The sequence below is a fragment of the Argiope bruennichi genome, chromosome 6 (assembly GCF_947563725.1).
Source record: "Argiope bruennichi chromosome 6, qqArgBrue1.1, whole genome shotgun sequence".
Taxonomy (NCBI): Eukaryota; Metazoa; Arthropoda; class Arachnida; order Araneae; family Araneidae; genus Argiope; species Argiope bruennichi.
Genome location: NC_079156.1, coordinates 135,641,709 through 135,657,122, shown reverse-complemented (window position 1 = coordinate 135,657,122; position 15,414 = coordinate 135,641,709). Strand labels below are relative to the sequence as shown.

The following is a 15,414-nucleotide window of genomic DNA, read 5'->3' as shown; positions in this document are numbered from 1 at the left end:
AAAGATAAAAAAAAATGTCGAAATAAATCTATAATAAGTGTTTAATTTTTTCATGCCCCCCCCCCTCCAAAAAAAACCCAACCTTCCCCGCCAAATTCTACAAACGTATGCTCAGAAAGAAATAAAAGTGCAATATAGCGGCATGTTGTTGTCTTACCATGAACCGAACTGCATATTTTCAGCCTTTAAACGCATGCGCTACCTGGCCATTTTATAACTGGTATAATCCCGGCATATCTGTTGAATGACACCTTGATTGCAAATAGCTTAGGATTATGTTAAAAAAGTATCGGGAGTTCGTGCATGTAATCATCTTCATGCCCCAGCAAAATTTAAAACAGTAGTAACAAACGGATCTTAAGTAAAAAGTAATCGTCGTGTACTACTACTACTAGTAATAATGAATAAAATGCAAAACCATAAAAAAATTTCGATTTTTTTAGTTAATTCACTTATTTGAGCTAATTGAAGCCCCTGTTCCTTGGCATAATCAATAAAACTTCTTTACATTGAAGCAGGTTGATTATTGATGGTTGTAATAGGGAATGATATTAGGGAGCATTTAAAAAACAAAACGAGATTAATGAATGGATAAGGGAATTTAAAATGTTAGGAAATGGTGATTAAAGTAAATGTTGACAAATATGCTTATCAGAATACAAATATGCTTACCCTGCAATGTAAAATATTCATTGCAGGATAAACATTTTCTAACCATCTATTCCTATTTAATATAAGGATAATCTTTAAATAAGCATCATGATTGCTACGTCATTGCTGTCGGACAAAATTCATATCAATTTAATTTGGTTTTATTGCATTTCGAATTTTAACCCAGAGTGTTTTAGAACCATGTCGTTAATTCATAAATGAGTGTTTTAAAATGAGCCTCAAGATCAAAAAAACATTTTACATTCATCTGTAAAAAAATAAATAATTATGTATTTTTTATTTACTGTCTTTTTTTAAAGAATAATATGAAATATTACATTAACTTGTTTTATCCTTCATCTGATAATATTCGAAAAAGTTTTGGAAAAACTTTTATTTTGTTGGCAATAGATCATTACAAATCAAATACCAAAACAAAACTTCGATATACGATGGCTACTGGAGTTCGTCTAGTTGCAAATGGTGTCCTTTGTAAAGGTGAATTATTATATTTAATTAATTTTATATTTGTAAACAGAATATTCGAAAATGGTATTTTAATTTTTCTCTATTAACATATATGTTTATATTATGCATGGATCTGATGACATTGTCTGCTTTTAATGAGGACAATTACATAACTCTCTCATAATTGTTCGATGCAAATAATTTTCCTTTTAAACAAAAGTTATTCTTTTATTCAACTAATTTCTGAAGATTCCAAACTTAAACTATTTTTTTTCGTATTTCCTAATATTTTTTATCTGATCTTTATATCGATTATGCATAAAAGTAATAACAGAATAGCTCTACAAAACAGTGTAATATTAGATATAAATAATTCTCTGTGCTTATTTGGGTTTGGATGTTTTATTTATATATTTTTGAATAGGGCATTGGGGTTAAAAGAACTAAAAACCTTAATATAAGAGGTCTTCTATCTAAGAAAATATAATTTGTGACATAATTATTAGAGAATTTAGTGTTGGAAGATCTGAGGGATAAAAGTAAATGATTAGATTTTGTTTAGGGAAAACTATAGGATTTTCCTTAAAGAGCATAGTATCAAAATATTTAGTTTTAATAGTTTGGACTTGAATGCATTGTTCTAAAATTATTTATTTTAAGTATGGTTAATTGTTCTAAGCACTTATCCTGATGATTAAACATTCTTACAATTGATGTTTCTATTAATTTTTTACCCCCCCTTAAAATAACTGACATATATATATATATAATATTAATATGGATATAAAAGATTTTTTTTTTCAAATTCATTGTCATAAAATTTAGGTGTTAATGTTATTTTTTATTATCTCTTCAAGCTTTATTATAATAAGTTATTTTTATTATTCTATTCATTTGGAAATTAATGTACTTAAAATATAATACTTGTAATAAAATTATAAAAGGTAAAGTCATTTAACATCTTCAAGGGCACCACCATGTAAATGTATTTATAATTTTTTTCTAATGGAAGTGATGACCAATTTATATTGGAAAAAAATTCTGAAAAGTATGTTTTACTTTTTTGGGTATAATATGATCAAACAAGAAATATATATATATATATATATATATATATATTGCATCCATAATTATATAATGTATATTGCTTTAATGTTTAAAATGATTTTAATATGTCAACAATTTAGGAAATTGGACAATTTTATTTCAAATGAATTTCATAATTTCTAAGTGAGATTTGAATTAATTACAAATAATAAATTTGTATTGAAATTTCAGGGCATTTTAATACAAGTCCATTAAGTGCTTTGGTTAGATGGAATTCTACATCAACTGAATCACCTACAAAGGTATAGAAATATTATGTAGTGAAGAAATATTCTGACTTGATTTATTTTTTACTTTATTGATTATTGTTTTATGTGAAATGTTATAGTCAATTGTTTTTACTTTTCTTTTTTAGATATTTTCAATTGTTAAATTATGACTACAAATGAGGTTGCATAATAAAATTTTAGAATTATAAAAATTTTAAAATTATGATTTTTTATATAATTTTTTAATATTAATAATGGTTATTATTAATTATAAAGTAATCAAGTGAAAGATTTTACTTAAAAATTTATGAATTCTATGCATTAATTTTCTTTTCATTTATTAAAAAGTATTTAAATTTTATTTTATCTTCTAAAGACATATGCTTTAGATTGTAAAAACATTTTTCAGCTGTAAATGGGCAGTGAAAAAGTTTTAATCAAAAAGTTTTAGCAACAATTTTCTGAGGTCCTGATTTATCATGAAGTATTTAACATATTCACAGGTTGCTTATATGGCCGTATAAATGAAAATTATACCCAGCAATAAAAAAAAATTACATTTTTTTTTTTTTTTTTTTTTTTTTTAGTTTCATATTTACTAAGATATTAGTCTATGATAATTTGAAAGAAAAACCACTTCAACCTGGAAAATAAAAATATGACATTGCTAGTTTAAAACTGTCTGTGAACTGTGTTAAGAGATATTAACAATAAAATGTATTAAAGAAAGAATGAATTGACTGAAAAATTATGATTGTAATAATTATAAAAATATTTCTAATTCTATATGCTTTTATGTTATTCAGACTAAATTTGGGCCTTTGAAAGATCAAGATAGAATTTTCACCAACTTATATGGTAGACATGACTGGAAACTCAAAGGAGCTCTTTCGAGGGTAATTTATTCCTTTCAATTTTAAATGCTTTCAGTTTATCACTTACATTTTAAAAGTTATTTCATAATCCTTTTTTTTTTTTTTCATTAGGGAGATTGGTATAAAACAAAAGAAATCCTTATCAAAGGAGTGGATTGGATCCTGAAGGAAATAAAGGATTCAGGTTTACGTGGAAGAGGAGGTGCAGGTTTCCCCACTGGAATGAAATGGGGATTTATGAATAAACCAAGTGATGGAAGGTGATGCATTTCTATCCATTTATTAGATCCCCCCCCCCATCAAAATTGGAATGTCATAGTTCAGTTTGCTGTTAAAATTCAACAGTGCATGAAAAATGTAAGCAATTATAATAATTAAAAATGTGTCCCAAATGCATAATGATACTGAAATAGCTGATATGACCATGATTTTGACTATAACATAAACAGACTTTCAAAAAGTCTTGTTTTATTAAAAAGTGCTTAATTAATAATGATACAAAATGAGTATTACAGAATCAAAAGGAGAAATTAACCCTGATCCCCAAAGCAATTATTCTAGCTCCACTTTTTCTCATTTTTGGCAGTATCTGCATACCATTTCCTGTAACTGGTCTGTTTTTTCCTTTCTTTAAAAATACATATGATGGACTATTTGCAGCACGATCCATCTATGATTCTGAAGAGAAACCAGTTTCTATACTCTAAAGGAAACAGACAATACAATGACCTCTGATCTGAATGTAGTCATTACAGGGTGATAGTGCTAGGCCATAGTCTGCTTAATTAGAAATTCCTCTTAATTTTTTTAAAAAAAATATTATTTTCAAATTGTAAATTTTTTGTTTGTAGTTATTTTATTTCTATACATGGTGTATGTTTTTGTTGCTTTGCAATATGAGTAGTTGGTGTAATCAAATTCTTTGAATGTATTTTATGCATGTAATTCTTTTTACATAGCGTAAATGCTTTGTGCACTAGTCATAAAAATTGATTTTGAATATATTATAATTTGTTTTTATTAGTACTAATTGCAGAGAAAATTTATTTTAAAATTATATTTTCCTACTAAATTAAATTGTACCATATGAATTCATCAAAGATATTTTATTTGACTTTTACACAAACTGTACCATTTTCAATGATTTAATTACTTAACCTAATTTCCCTTCTTTAGCACTGGCTACTTAATACTTTTCACTGCTATATTATTTATTGATTTTGTCAATTTTTAGTTATGTATCTTATATATAGTAAAGTTTTCACATTTTCCTCATTAAAATGCTTTAAAATAAATATATTTTTTAAAATTATAACTTAAATATTGATAATTTAGCAATATTATTTTAGAAGTCTTGCATTATGTTCATACTTTTACAATCACTTATTTACTGTCTCACATAGAAATAAGCTTAAAAAAATTATTTCATTAAAAAGTGAAAATGATGAAAATTTAAATAATGTAATATTTTGCTATGGAATTCAACAAAATTCATCAAAAGAATTATGCACTAAAAAGAAAAGTAAATCATATTGCTGATGAAGTAATAACACACATTTTTTGACAAATTATGTAGAAAAAAGGAAAGCATTGTTAGAAAAAAAAGCAGATTATAAAAAATTTCTATCTTTGCATCTGAAATTACGAATCAGTTAACTTAAAGTTAATTCAAAATTGAGAAAGCATGTTAACCTAAACATTTAAATCATTCTTTACCAGAAAGTTTTCATAAGAATATATTATATAAGAACAATTTTAATGTCATTACCATGATGAAAGGTATTTTTATCAACTATTTATCAGACCATATAGTGGTCTGCTATGTAGAGCATTAACACAAACATACGAATATATGTATGTTATTCTCTCTCTCTCTCTCTCTCTCTCTCTATATATATATATATATATATATATATACACAAATTATGTTATTATTAATAATATGTTCTGTAGTTGATGGCTGTAGCTGTCCAGTTTTTCATAGGAAAGTGTGTGCTAAAATTAAAGTACATGGCAGCTTGTTAGAGATATATGTTATTGGTCAATTTTACTCTTATGTTAACTGAATTCAATGCTTTTAGACCAAAGTATCTTGTTGTAAATGCTGATGAAGGTGAGCCAGGAACATGTAAAGACAGAGAAATCATGAGGCATGATCCACACAAACTTGTAGAAGGATGCTTGGTTGCTGGAAGGGCTATGGGTGCAAGAGCAGGTAAAAATTATTATTTCAAAATTATTTTAGTTTTATATTTTTTTGCAATGCCTGGGTAGTAGATTTTTATTTGTCTTAACTTCTGAAAACTCTTATGGTTCTTTTTTTTTGTGTGTATCAATGAATTTGTGTAAAAAATTGATGATTAAAAAATTAAAATTAGGATTAAATCTCTAATTCTAGAATTCTAGGTGTAATATAAATATACCAATTTAACGGTTTATGTAATTGCTGAAAATAAATTTTTAAAAAATCTATCTTAAATAATATATATATATATATATATTTCTTTTAAGTTTTAAAGATCACTGCATTTTATTAATTTTTAACAAGTGGATTATTTTGTTTTATTTCTGATTTATATTTTTCTTGCAAATTTCTTCATATCCATTATGTTGCCGATTATTTTTACTATAATATTTTAATTAAAAAGTATTAAAGTAAAAATACTGGTAAAATTTTAAGAAATAAATGTAATCTTTCAATGTAAATTTAATTATAGCCTATAACTTTTCAATATAAATTTAATTGTAACCTAATTTATACAAACAGTATTTTAATTTTTCCATGTTAGTTGTGACAAGTTTTTCATAAGATCTTTGAATGGTAATATATGCATTTCAAATTTGGTGAGTTACATACATATCATTCTATACCTTTGTCATTGCAGCATATATTTATATTCGTGGAGAGTTTTATAATGAAGCATCTAATCTGCAAGTAGCCATTAAAGAAGCCTATCAGGCTGGATTTCTTGGAAGAAATGCATGTGGATCTGGATATGATTTTGATGTATTTGTTCATAGAGGTGCTGGGGCTTATATCTGTGGTGAAGAAACAGTAAGTTGAATATGAAGTAAATATAATTTCTTACAAATTCAATACAAAAGCACTACAGATATGTTTTCAATGACTGGAAAAATTACTGAGTTGCAGAAAATACATAATCATGTCTTTAATGTTACTTATCATTACTTGCAAATATGATAGCAGTATATTTTCTATTCTCTGGATCTAATTGTATTGTTAGTTACTTAATGTGAAAAAAAAAGTTAGATTTTTGCCTTATTTATTCTTAAATTAATTTTAAAAGGTTGGATCAATTTTGAAATCAATGTTTCTATATATGCATGAAGCAATAGCTTTATAAAAATTAAGATTTCAGTAGAATAAAGTTTGCAGACTGTTAGTTTTGAATGTAATTATTTATTTTTATTAAGTTCATTACATCAGTTAAATGTATAATTAATTCTCTATATTAAAGTTATGATCTGCCTTCAAATTTTTTTTTTAATTGAATAAATTTGGGTAAGTGTATTCAACTATATTTTCAATATAGGCTTTAATTGAATCCTTGGAGGGCAAGCAGGGTAAACCTCGACTGAAACCACCATTCCCTGCTGATGTTGGCGTATTTGGTTGCCCAACCACTGTTGCCAATGTTGAAACTGTTGCTGTTGCACCAACTATTTGTAGGCGAGGAGGAGCTTGGTTTGCTTCATTTGGTAGACCCAGAAATTCTGGCACAAAGGTAATTTTATTTAATTAATCATGTAGATATCAGTTTGATGTTTACATAATTACAATTATCAATGTGATATCTGTTAACAGCTGAAATATTAACTAAAAACAAAATAATATCCTTATTTATATTATAACTTTTTTTTTAAAGAAATAAAATATTGTGAGTAAATGCTGAATTATTAAGAAGTCCCATTGGAGTTTTCAATTTCTAATGTCGATTTTAAACAATAATGCAGATGGAGGAATGTCTAGATTGTAATAGAAAATGCAATGATGTATTCACATATGGTGATGTATACATAGATATAAAAACATATTAGAATTCATTATCAAAATAGTTGTTTCATTTTGCATGGAGTTAAATAATATTTAACTTCTTATATGTTAATGTCTTGTTTCTACTGAAATTCAAAGTTGTCTAAAACTTTGAATCTAAGCAGAATCATCTTTTTTTTTTTTTTTTTCATTTAAAGAAATTGGGCTATTAAATATAAAAAATAAATGCAAGTGATAAGTTTTATATAATATATAAGCTTGAAAGTTAGAATACATTAATAATTTTAACTTTCAATATATATACATATATTTGTTCTGTGAAATTATTATTTTTTGTCATTGTATTTTAAAATATGTAATAAAGTCATTTTATTTCAGTTGTTTAACATTTCTGGGCATGTGAACAATCCTTGCACTGTTGAAGAGGAGATGTCCATTCCTTTGAAAGAATTGATTGAGAGGCATGCAGGGGGTGTTTTAGGAGGATGGGACAACTTACTGGGAGTTATTCCTGGAGGTTCATCTACTCCTGTTATTCCAAAGAAGTGAGTATTGCTATGTGTATGAAGATAAATATATGTATCATATTCCAGGAATGTATGTAATAAATTGCTTTCTTAAATACAGTTATAGTGAAACCACCATATACTGAAAATATCTATGTATTGAAAAAAATTCAAGAGTTTTGGATTTTCAATGCAGAAGCCATTTTTGGGTGTTAACATTTCTATATAAATGAACCAAGAATATTAACATAGAAATTATGCATATTTTTTGCAGTTAAAAAGAATGGAATACAAAAATAATTTAATGCAAAATTAAATTTTTTTCTCATTAAGGATGTTACAAATATGTATTAGCTTAACTCTTTGAAATATAATTTAAAATATAGAACTTTAATAATTTAAAATATAATAAATTTCTTTTAAATTGTGTTAAAAATTCTCAGATTAAGATAATTGTTATAAAAGATTAAATTTAAAAAAATTTGTTGGAAATTAAAAAAAAAATATTTGTAAAAACTCATTTTATAAAACTTTTTAATAGATTGATATTAAAAAGGATTAAAGTCCAGTGAAATATCTAAAAATAAAAATTACTTCTATATACATTGCATTAACTTGGAACATAAATCAAAGTAATAAATAAATAACAATTTGACTTTCAAATTTCATAAATGGTTGATATATGCCAGTTGAAATGTATTTAGGAGTTAGGAAATGCATATTGACTTCTTAGAAAGACACAATGAAATGTTTTTGGTTTAGTTTAGTTACAGAACTGAAATGTAACTATGTTATAAATAGAACATTGGACATTGATAGGTTAATGGAATATTGATGAGAAAAATGAAAGGTTATATGAAAAAATTGTAAATTTTCAAAATATTTATTCAAGAATATTTATCAATGTAAGTACAGTAGACTCCCGATTATCCGCGAGCGGGTTATCCGCGGTGCGGATTATCCGCGCCTGCCGCACGAAGGTTTTTTTTTTTTTTTTTTTGACTGATTTTTTCAAAAAGGTGCAGTTTTACAGTTATGCTTTTGTAATTACATAATACATTACAGTATTAAAACAGTACATATGTATTAATTTTTCTGTGTATCCTTGACGCCTCTCGTAAATACAAAGCACTTTTCTGTTTTCATTAACAAAATGCATTTTAGGTTAGTTTTGAGTGATATACTAAAATATTAAGCGTTAGTTAAACATTTCCTGCTGTTTATTTTACATTTTATTGTACATAAAACAATTTTTCAAAGTTGGAATGACTGTTTTCTTTTTTGCTATACCCTTTTTTAGCTTTATTCGGATTATCCGCGATTTTTGTTATCCGCGGCGGCCGCGCCACCCAATTCCGCGGATAATTGGGAGTGTACTGTATATTGTTCTATGAACTTGATAAATTAACAGTATTTATTTTTACTGTCTGCCTTGCAGTAAACTTTACTTTTTATTTTGATGAGATACAAATTTCATGAGTTAAAATTTAGGACATCATAAGTCATTTTAATAGTTTGGGGTTGAATGTGCATTTTTTGTAATATTAAGGTCTCATGTCATTCACCATATTTCCTGTTTGTTGGTTAATGTTTTAGTATATATAAGGCAGATATATATATGTAATGATATTTTGATATCTAATTTAATCTAAATTAATTTCTTATATTTTTTGCCTAATTTGGCCCATGTTGGGGTCATTCTAAAGTGTTCTCTTGTTTCCTGATCCCCATTCCACGTATGAAGCTGTATAAAAATGACTACGCAATCAATTCTACATATCAAGTGAAAATGATCTCTCTGTTGCCCTTGTCAAAAGTCAACACATGTATTCAATCGCCACGTGGCTGGAAATCCCATGTTATATAAGACTAGCGATCCTTTGTTTCGGCCCTTTTTCTTACTTCTGCTATTGTGCCGCACTGTGGTGGACGTGTCTTGTCTGCGCCTGCTTGTAAATAAATTGCTTCCTCGGGATTAATTAAAATGAATTTAAAAATGTAAAATGTATTTAAACCTGCTGCTTTAAACAAAATAAGATTACATATTATTTAGTCGACAGGATAGTTTCCTGTGAAAATTTTTTTAATCTCCAGGATGAGAGGCAATTTGGCAATTTGTTGCTATGGTATGGCTCCTCTGTTACTTTGAAGATGGTTCCATGCTTGTTTGGCCACTTGCTTGCTGACAATGCCGGGTTACTTCCCGAGGCATAGCGTCTTCAGATTCGACCACGTCGCTGAAATTCCAGAACTGATGATGCTTCTGTTCTTGTTACTGCATCGCAGATGGCACCTGCAGTAACCTGTGATCTCATCTGATACTCTTGTTCAATACCCTAGTGTTTTTGGGTTCCTTGTCATCATAGAGAAGTTCCAGTTAATCAGTGCTCAAAATTACCTTTTGTGATTTCTTAAAAAGTGATTAATGTTTTCTGGCTCAACGGATAAAATTCAGGATTTATCTTTTGAACTTTTGATTTTATTTTGAATTGCATTTTTCTATTATAATATAATTGTAAATAATCTTTTTATATTATTATTCAAAATATCATGAGTTTTAGTTTAAAATATTGAGTTTTTAAATTTTTTCAAACTTATTTAAAAATTATGCATACAGACCTTGTGAATGAAAAAAGTAACATACCAAGATTCTTATATACTTAATAATTAATGGCACGTGATAATTAGACAAATGTAGTAAATACCTCATGTTAAATTTTTACACCTCTGATAGTTATTAAGCTACCCTCTATTATCACTGTGTCCAAATACTTGTTTTTTACAAAATACAAATGTTTTTTTGCCCTTCAATTACCAAATATTTTTTTATATATTTTATTTCTCAAACACTTATGATTAATCTTTTATTTTGAATCTTGTGTTTGTTACATTCATTCACAAGTGTTTTGTTTGAAATCTTTGAATCTTGCATTTATTACTTTTAGTTCCAAGTTTTTCATTTGATATTTTTGAATTTTGCAATTATTATTATCATTTCCAAATGATTTATTTGAAATACATGAATCTTAAATTTATTTACATTTCCAAAAGTTTTATATGAAACCATTCAATTTTACAAGTATTATTTTCATTTCCAAGATTTTCATAAGATATTTTTGAATCATATATTTATGGTTTCAGTTCCAAGTGTTTAATATGAAATATTTCAATTTTGAAAGTATTATTTTCATAACCAAGTTTTTTACCTGAAGTTATGAAACTTGTGTTTTTATTTACAACTAAAATATTTTTCTTAAAATCATTGCTATACTGATATTTCATTTGGGTGAAATCATACCAATATTGATATTATATTTAATAATTTAATACTTTATTTCTAAATTAATAATTTTGTTGAGTCAGAATTCTTAGCATTTCGGAATAATATAGACAAATATGCCATAAACTGTCTTCATTAAATTAAGTTCATCAATTGAGTTTTTACAGAAAAATGGTCAAAATAACTTTGTACTTTATATCATTTAAATTTTAATATTTTGTTATTACTGTTGATTATTTAAGATTTTTATTTAATATTTTCACAAAAATAAGTTTTTTTAATAATTCTAATATAAAATGATGAATGGGATTTCTGTGTTAATGTTTGTATAATGCAAAGGCAAGGGAAACTGAGGTGTCACTTTCAATATACTTTTAAATTAAACTTACTCAGACACCACTGTAAAGTATGGCTGTGTATCAAAAGGCTCTAATGCACTTCCACGTCTTGCGGCGGGTGGAAAATTGTAATGATATTTTAATATCTAATTTAATCTAAATTAATTTCCTAAATTTTTTGCCTAATTCGGTCTATGTTGGGGGTCATTCTAAAGTTTCTCGTTTCCTGATCCCCATTCCACTTATGAAACAATGTAAAAATGACTGTGCAATCTATGTATCAAGTGAAAATGATCTCTCCGTTGCCCATGTCAAAATTCAATACATGTATTCAATCTCCATGTGGCCGGAAATCCTATGTTATATAAGACTAGTGATCCTTTGTTTCGGTCCTTTTTCCTACTTCTGCTGTGCCACACTGTGGTGGATGTGCCTTGTCCACGCCTGCTTGTAAATAAATTGCTTTCCCGGAATGAATATTAAAGTGAATTAAAAAATCCAAAGCATCTTCTATGTCTTCAAACATGCATTCTGCTTCAAACAAAATAAGTTTACATATACATTTTATTTGCATTTAATTATATTTAAATGATATTTTATATCATTTAAATATATCATTTTTATTGAAATTTTTAGAAGAAACAAAATTTGATCAAAGTTTTATTTTAGAGTTTGTGAGGATGTTCTGATGGACTTTGATGGGTTAGTTGCTGCTCAAACTGCTTTGGGAACAGCTGCTGTTATTGTGATGAATAAGCAGACAGATATTATCAAAGCTATTGCACGATTGATCGAGTTCTACAAACATGAGAGTTGTGGCCAAGTAAGTCATGTATTTGAAGCTTATTAAAATTTTTGGTAATTCTGAACCTGCAGAAAAATAAAGAATTTAATTCAGATTTAATTAAAAATGCATATGAAATTATATATAGATATATAAAATAATATCTGTTGAAACTAAGTTTATAAGTGGGAAAAGAGTTTTCTATTTTAATTATATTATATTTTTATTTAATTTTTGTTGAAATTATAATAGAATTTTTTTCAAATTGTGAATTTTAATTGAATGACTAAAAATGTTTTATCATGCAGTTTATCAGAAACTATATTTTCTTGCTGTTTCATTTAATTTTTCCATAATCCCAATATTTTTTATCTATTAACTAAAGAAATTAAACTGATATTCATAATTAATGTAAAAATTTTGTCTGAGAATGTTATGTTTATGCATATGTTATTAAAGCATAAAAAAAAAGTTACTTCTGAGAACTAATTTTAATATCAGTTGTTGAGGACAAATTTCAAAAAAGTTAAAAGAATCTTAAGGTAAAATAAATATTTATAATATTTAAATGCATTTTTAGAGGCTAACTATGACTGTTTTGACAAGATAATATTAGTAAAATTGAAGTCATATTCTTTAAATAACTTCAATATAAAAACATCAAAATAATATTTTTTAAAGATTGGCTTGATCATTGAAATAAAGCTACAAAACTAGGAACAGATATTTTTTTAATAATTAGTATTAATATGCTATGAACTTAATTGGGTTTCATTTAATGATATGACAAATTTAAAATGAAATAAACCATTTTATTTCCCTTAAAGCATTTAATTTTTTTTATTGATACAATAATAAGTAAATGTTAAGAGGAATTGTTTACTTATTTCTCATAGACGAAAAATGAATGCTGTTTCAAATTCAATTATAAATTGAGTTTTTCCTCAAAAGTGTATTTAATTAAATTTTATCAATAATTAATTTTATTCCATTTAAGTTCATGAATAAACCTGTAAAAGTCTATTGGCAATAAAGAAATGAAATAAATTTCAGTACCCCTATCAGCAAATAATTTATATTCAGTGTATTAGTGTTTTTTATCACTCATATAAATGTTTGTCTTCATTTTTTAAAATTTTAGTGCACTCCATGTCGTGAAGGCGTAGGTTGGATGTACAAAATTATGAACAGATTTGGTAAGTTGATTTAATCATGCAAATTTTATTTATTCGGCCTTTTAATTTTCTGTTTGAAACAATATATACAGCTGTTATATTTTATTATAGTAACCTCCTTCCATTTCATGAAAGATTAAGCTGATTGTGTATAACAAATTATTTCATCTGAATACAAATGAATCAACAAATGCTTTCATAAAAAACTTTTTGTGTTTGATAAAAAGTTGCTGCATCTAAGATTTGTAGGTTATTTTTTTCTGTCATGCATGGTTAAAGATCTTTTAAAGATGTGAAATAATATCAAACATGGAAAAATAGCTTTAAAATCATGCTAAAATCAAGAAGCTTGCAGACATTTTTAAAAAAGGAAAAGCAATAGATATTGAATGGATTCTATAGCATTTTACAATCAAAGAAAATAACTTCTCTTTCTTTGAAATTATTATTGGCATGCAAGTAGCCATTGTAAGATATTAAATTGTTATCTGTTTCTTTGCATCTCTGAAATACATAAATTAAATCTCTGTAACAATATATGGTGAATTTTTAACCATTTCATTGCAAAATCATAAGGAATTTAAAAACAATTAAGGATTTCATTAAGGAATCTTGTCTCTAGATGCATTTATGTCAATTCATTTGTTACTCATGATTGATAGATTTAAAACATAACTAAAATAAATGAGAAAGTTTTGTATGCAAAACATCATTCTTTTTTCTACTGGATAAATTTCTTTTTGGCTAAGTTGTTATTTTTTGTCAAATGTTTTAAAAAAAATCTTTTTTTCCCCCACCCAGTTGAGGGCAGTGCACAAGTGGATGAAATCAATATGTTGTATGAAATCAGTAAGCAGATTGAAGGACACACAATTTGTGCTTTAGGAGATGGTGCAGCATGGCCTGTACAAGTACTGGAATTTTTAGAATGATTTATATAATATTTGATGGCTGTGAACTAATATGTTTTAATTTATTTATACAACATAATTATATTTTAAACAGTATTTTCTTTTCTGTTCAAAGACAAGCACCATTTAATTTTTGCTTTATTTCAGGGTTTGATACGGCACTTCAGACCTCTCATCGAGGAAAGGATGAAGAATTATGCTGCTACGCATAAGGTTGGCAAGGCAGCCATTTAGAAATTGATCATTTCTTTGTAGAAATATTATAGCAAAAAATTCCCATGGATTAATAACTTATGAACTGTACAAAGTTCTAGAGCATAATATTGTTCTGAATGCAAATAAATGCTATCTATGTAAACATATTAATTCTCTGCTTTTCTTTATGAAAAAATTACCCCAAATTAATTGATTTGACGATTTAATCATAAGAAGCGCCAATATCAAATAGTATATGTTGTAACTTGGCAGGCGGAGTGAAAAAGTATATTAGGCATACATAGGCAAGTTTCCATTTGACAACATGAAATTATACACACATTATTCAACCTCTACAAGGGTCTTAATGAAAGTGTTTAAGGTACGAGTTAACCTATTCCATTCTGATAAGGTATAAATGTTTTTTCATTATGATATATTTAAAGAATTCATGTCTTGATATGAAAAATAGCAATACTAAGGCATTATTAATTTTTAAAAATAAATACTCCAGATATTGAATGCTGTATTACTCCAAGAAAAAAAATTTGTATGTAAAAACTATAAATTAACAAGAAAATTCAATTGCTATGTACTATTTGAGTTTTATGTTAAATGAAAAACTCAAATATACATAGCAAATAATATATATTAATGCCATGGAACTTGATTAGACTACACCAAGATCTGATTTGTACAATATTTTGAAAAAAATTATAGGCATGGTATAGAAAAATATAAACAGAAGCCAGGATTATAAATTTGAATTTTGTCTTATTTAGCTTACATCTTTTTTTTAAGGAAGTCTAAGTAGATAAAAAAAATCAAAGGAATGCATTATAAAAACAAGCCATTTTCTGCATTCAATAATTTAGATAATCCTTACATCTTTCTTCAAAA

The 15,414-nt window shown here is 26.4% G+C and overlaps 1 protein-coding gene across 1 annotated transcript; it reads left to right on the top strand.

Moving 5' to 3' along the window:
* Window positions 1-1,018: 1,018 nt before the first annotated feature.
* Window positions 1,019-14,681, top strand: LOC129972821 (NADH dehydrogenase [ubiquinone] flavoprotein 1, mitochondrial-like). The gene is made up of 12 exons (XM_056087101.1): window positions 1,019-1,149; window positions 2,398-2,468; window positions 3,242-3,331; window positions 3,422-3,570; window positions 5,392-5,525; window positions 6,196-6,365; window positions 6,865-7,056; window positions 7,704-7,870; window positions 12,119-12,272; window positions 13,375-13,429; window positions 14,210-14,319; window positions 14,467-14,681. Exons 1-12 carry the CDS (start codon window positions 1,104-1,106, stop codon window positions 14,551-14,553), a joined length of 1,425 nt encoding a protein of 474 aa, XP_055943076.1. The 5' UTR covers window positions 1,019-1,103; the 3' UTR covers window positions 14,554-14,681.
* The last annotated feature ends 733 nt before the right edge of the window (window positions 14,682-15,414 follow it).

Excerpts from the sequence above, each read along its gene's own strand:
- LOC129972821 (XM_056087101.1), top strand. The coding sequence starts at position 1,104 with ATGGCTACTGGAGTTCGTCTAGTTGCAAATGGTGTCCTTTGTAAAG. Across the intron at positions 1,150-2,397 it reads AAATGGTGTCCTTTGTAAAG|GGCATTTTAATACAAGTCCA; the intron begins GTGAATTATTAT and ends TTGAAATTTCAG. Across the intron at positions 12,273-13,374 it reads AACATGAGAGTTGTGGCCAA|TGCACTCCATGTCGTGAAGG; the intron begins GTAAGTCATGTA and ends TTAAAATTTTAG.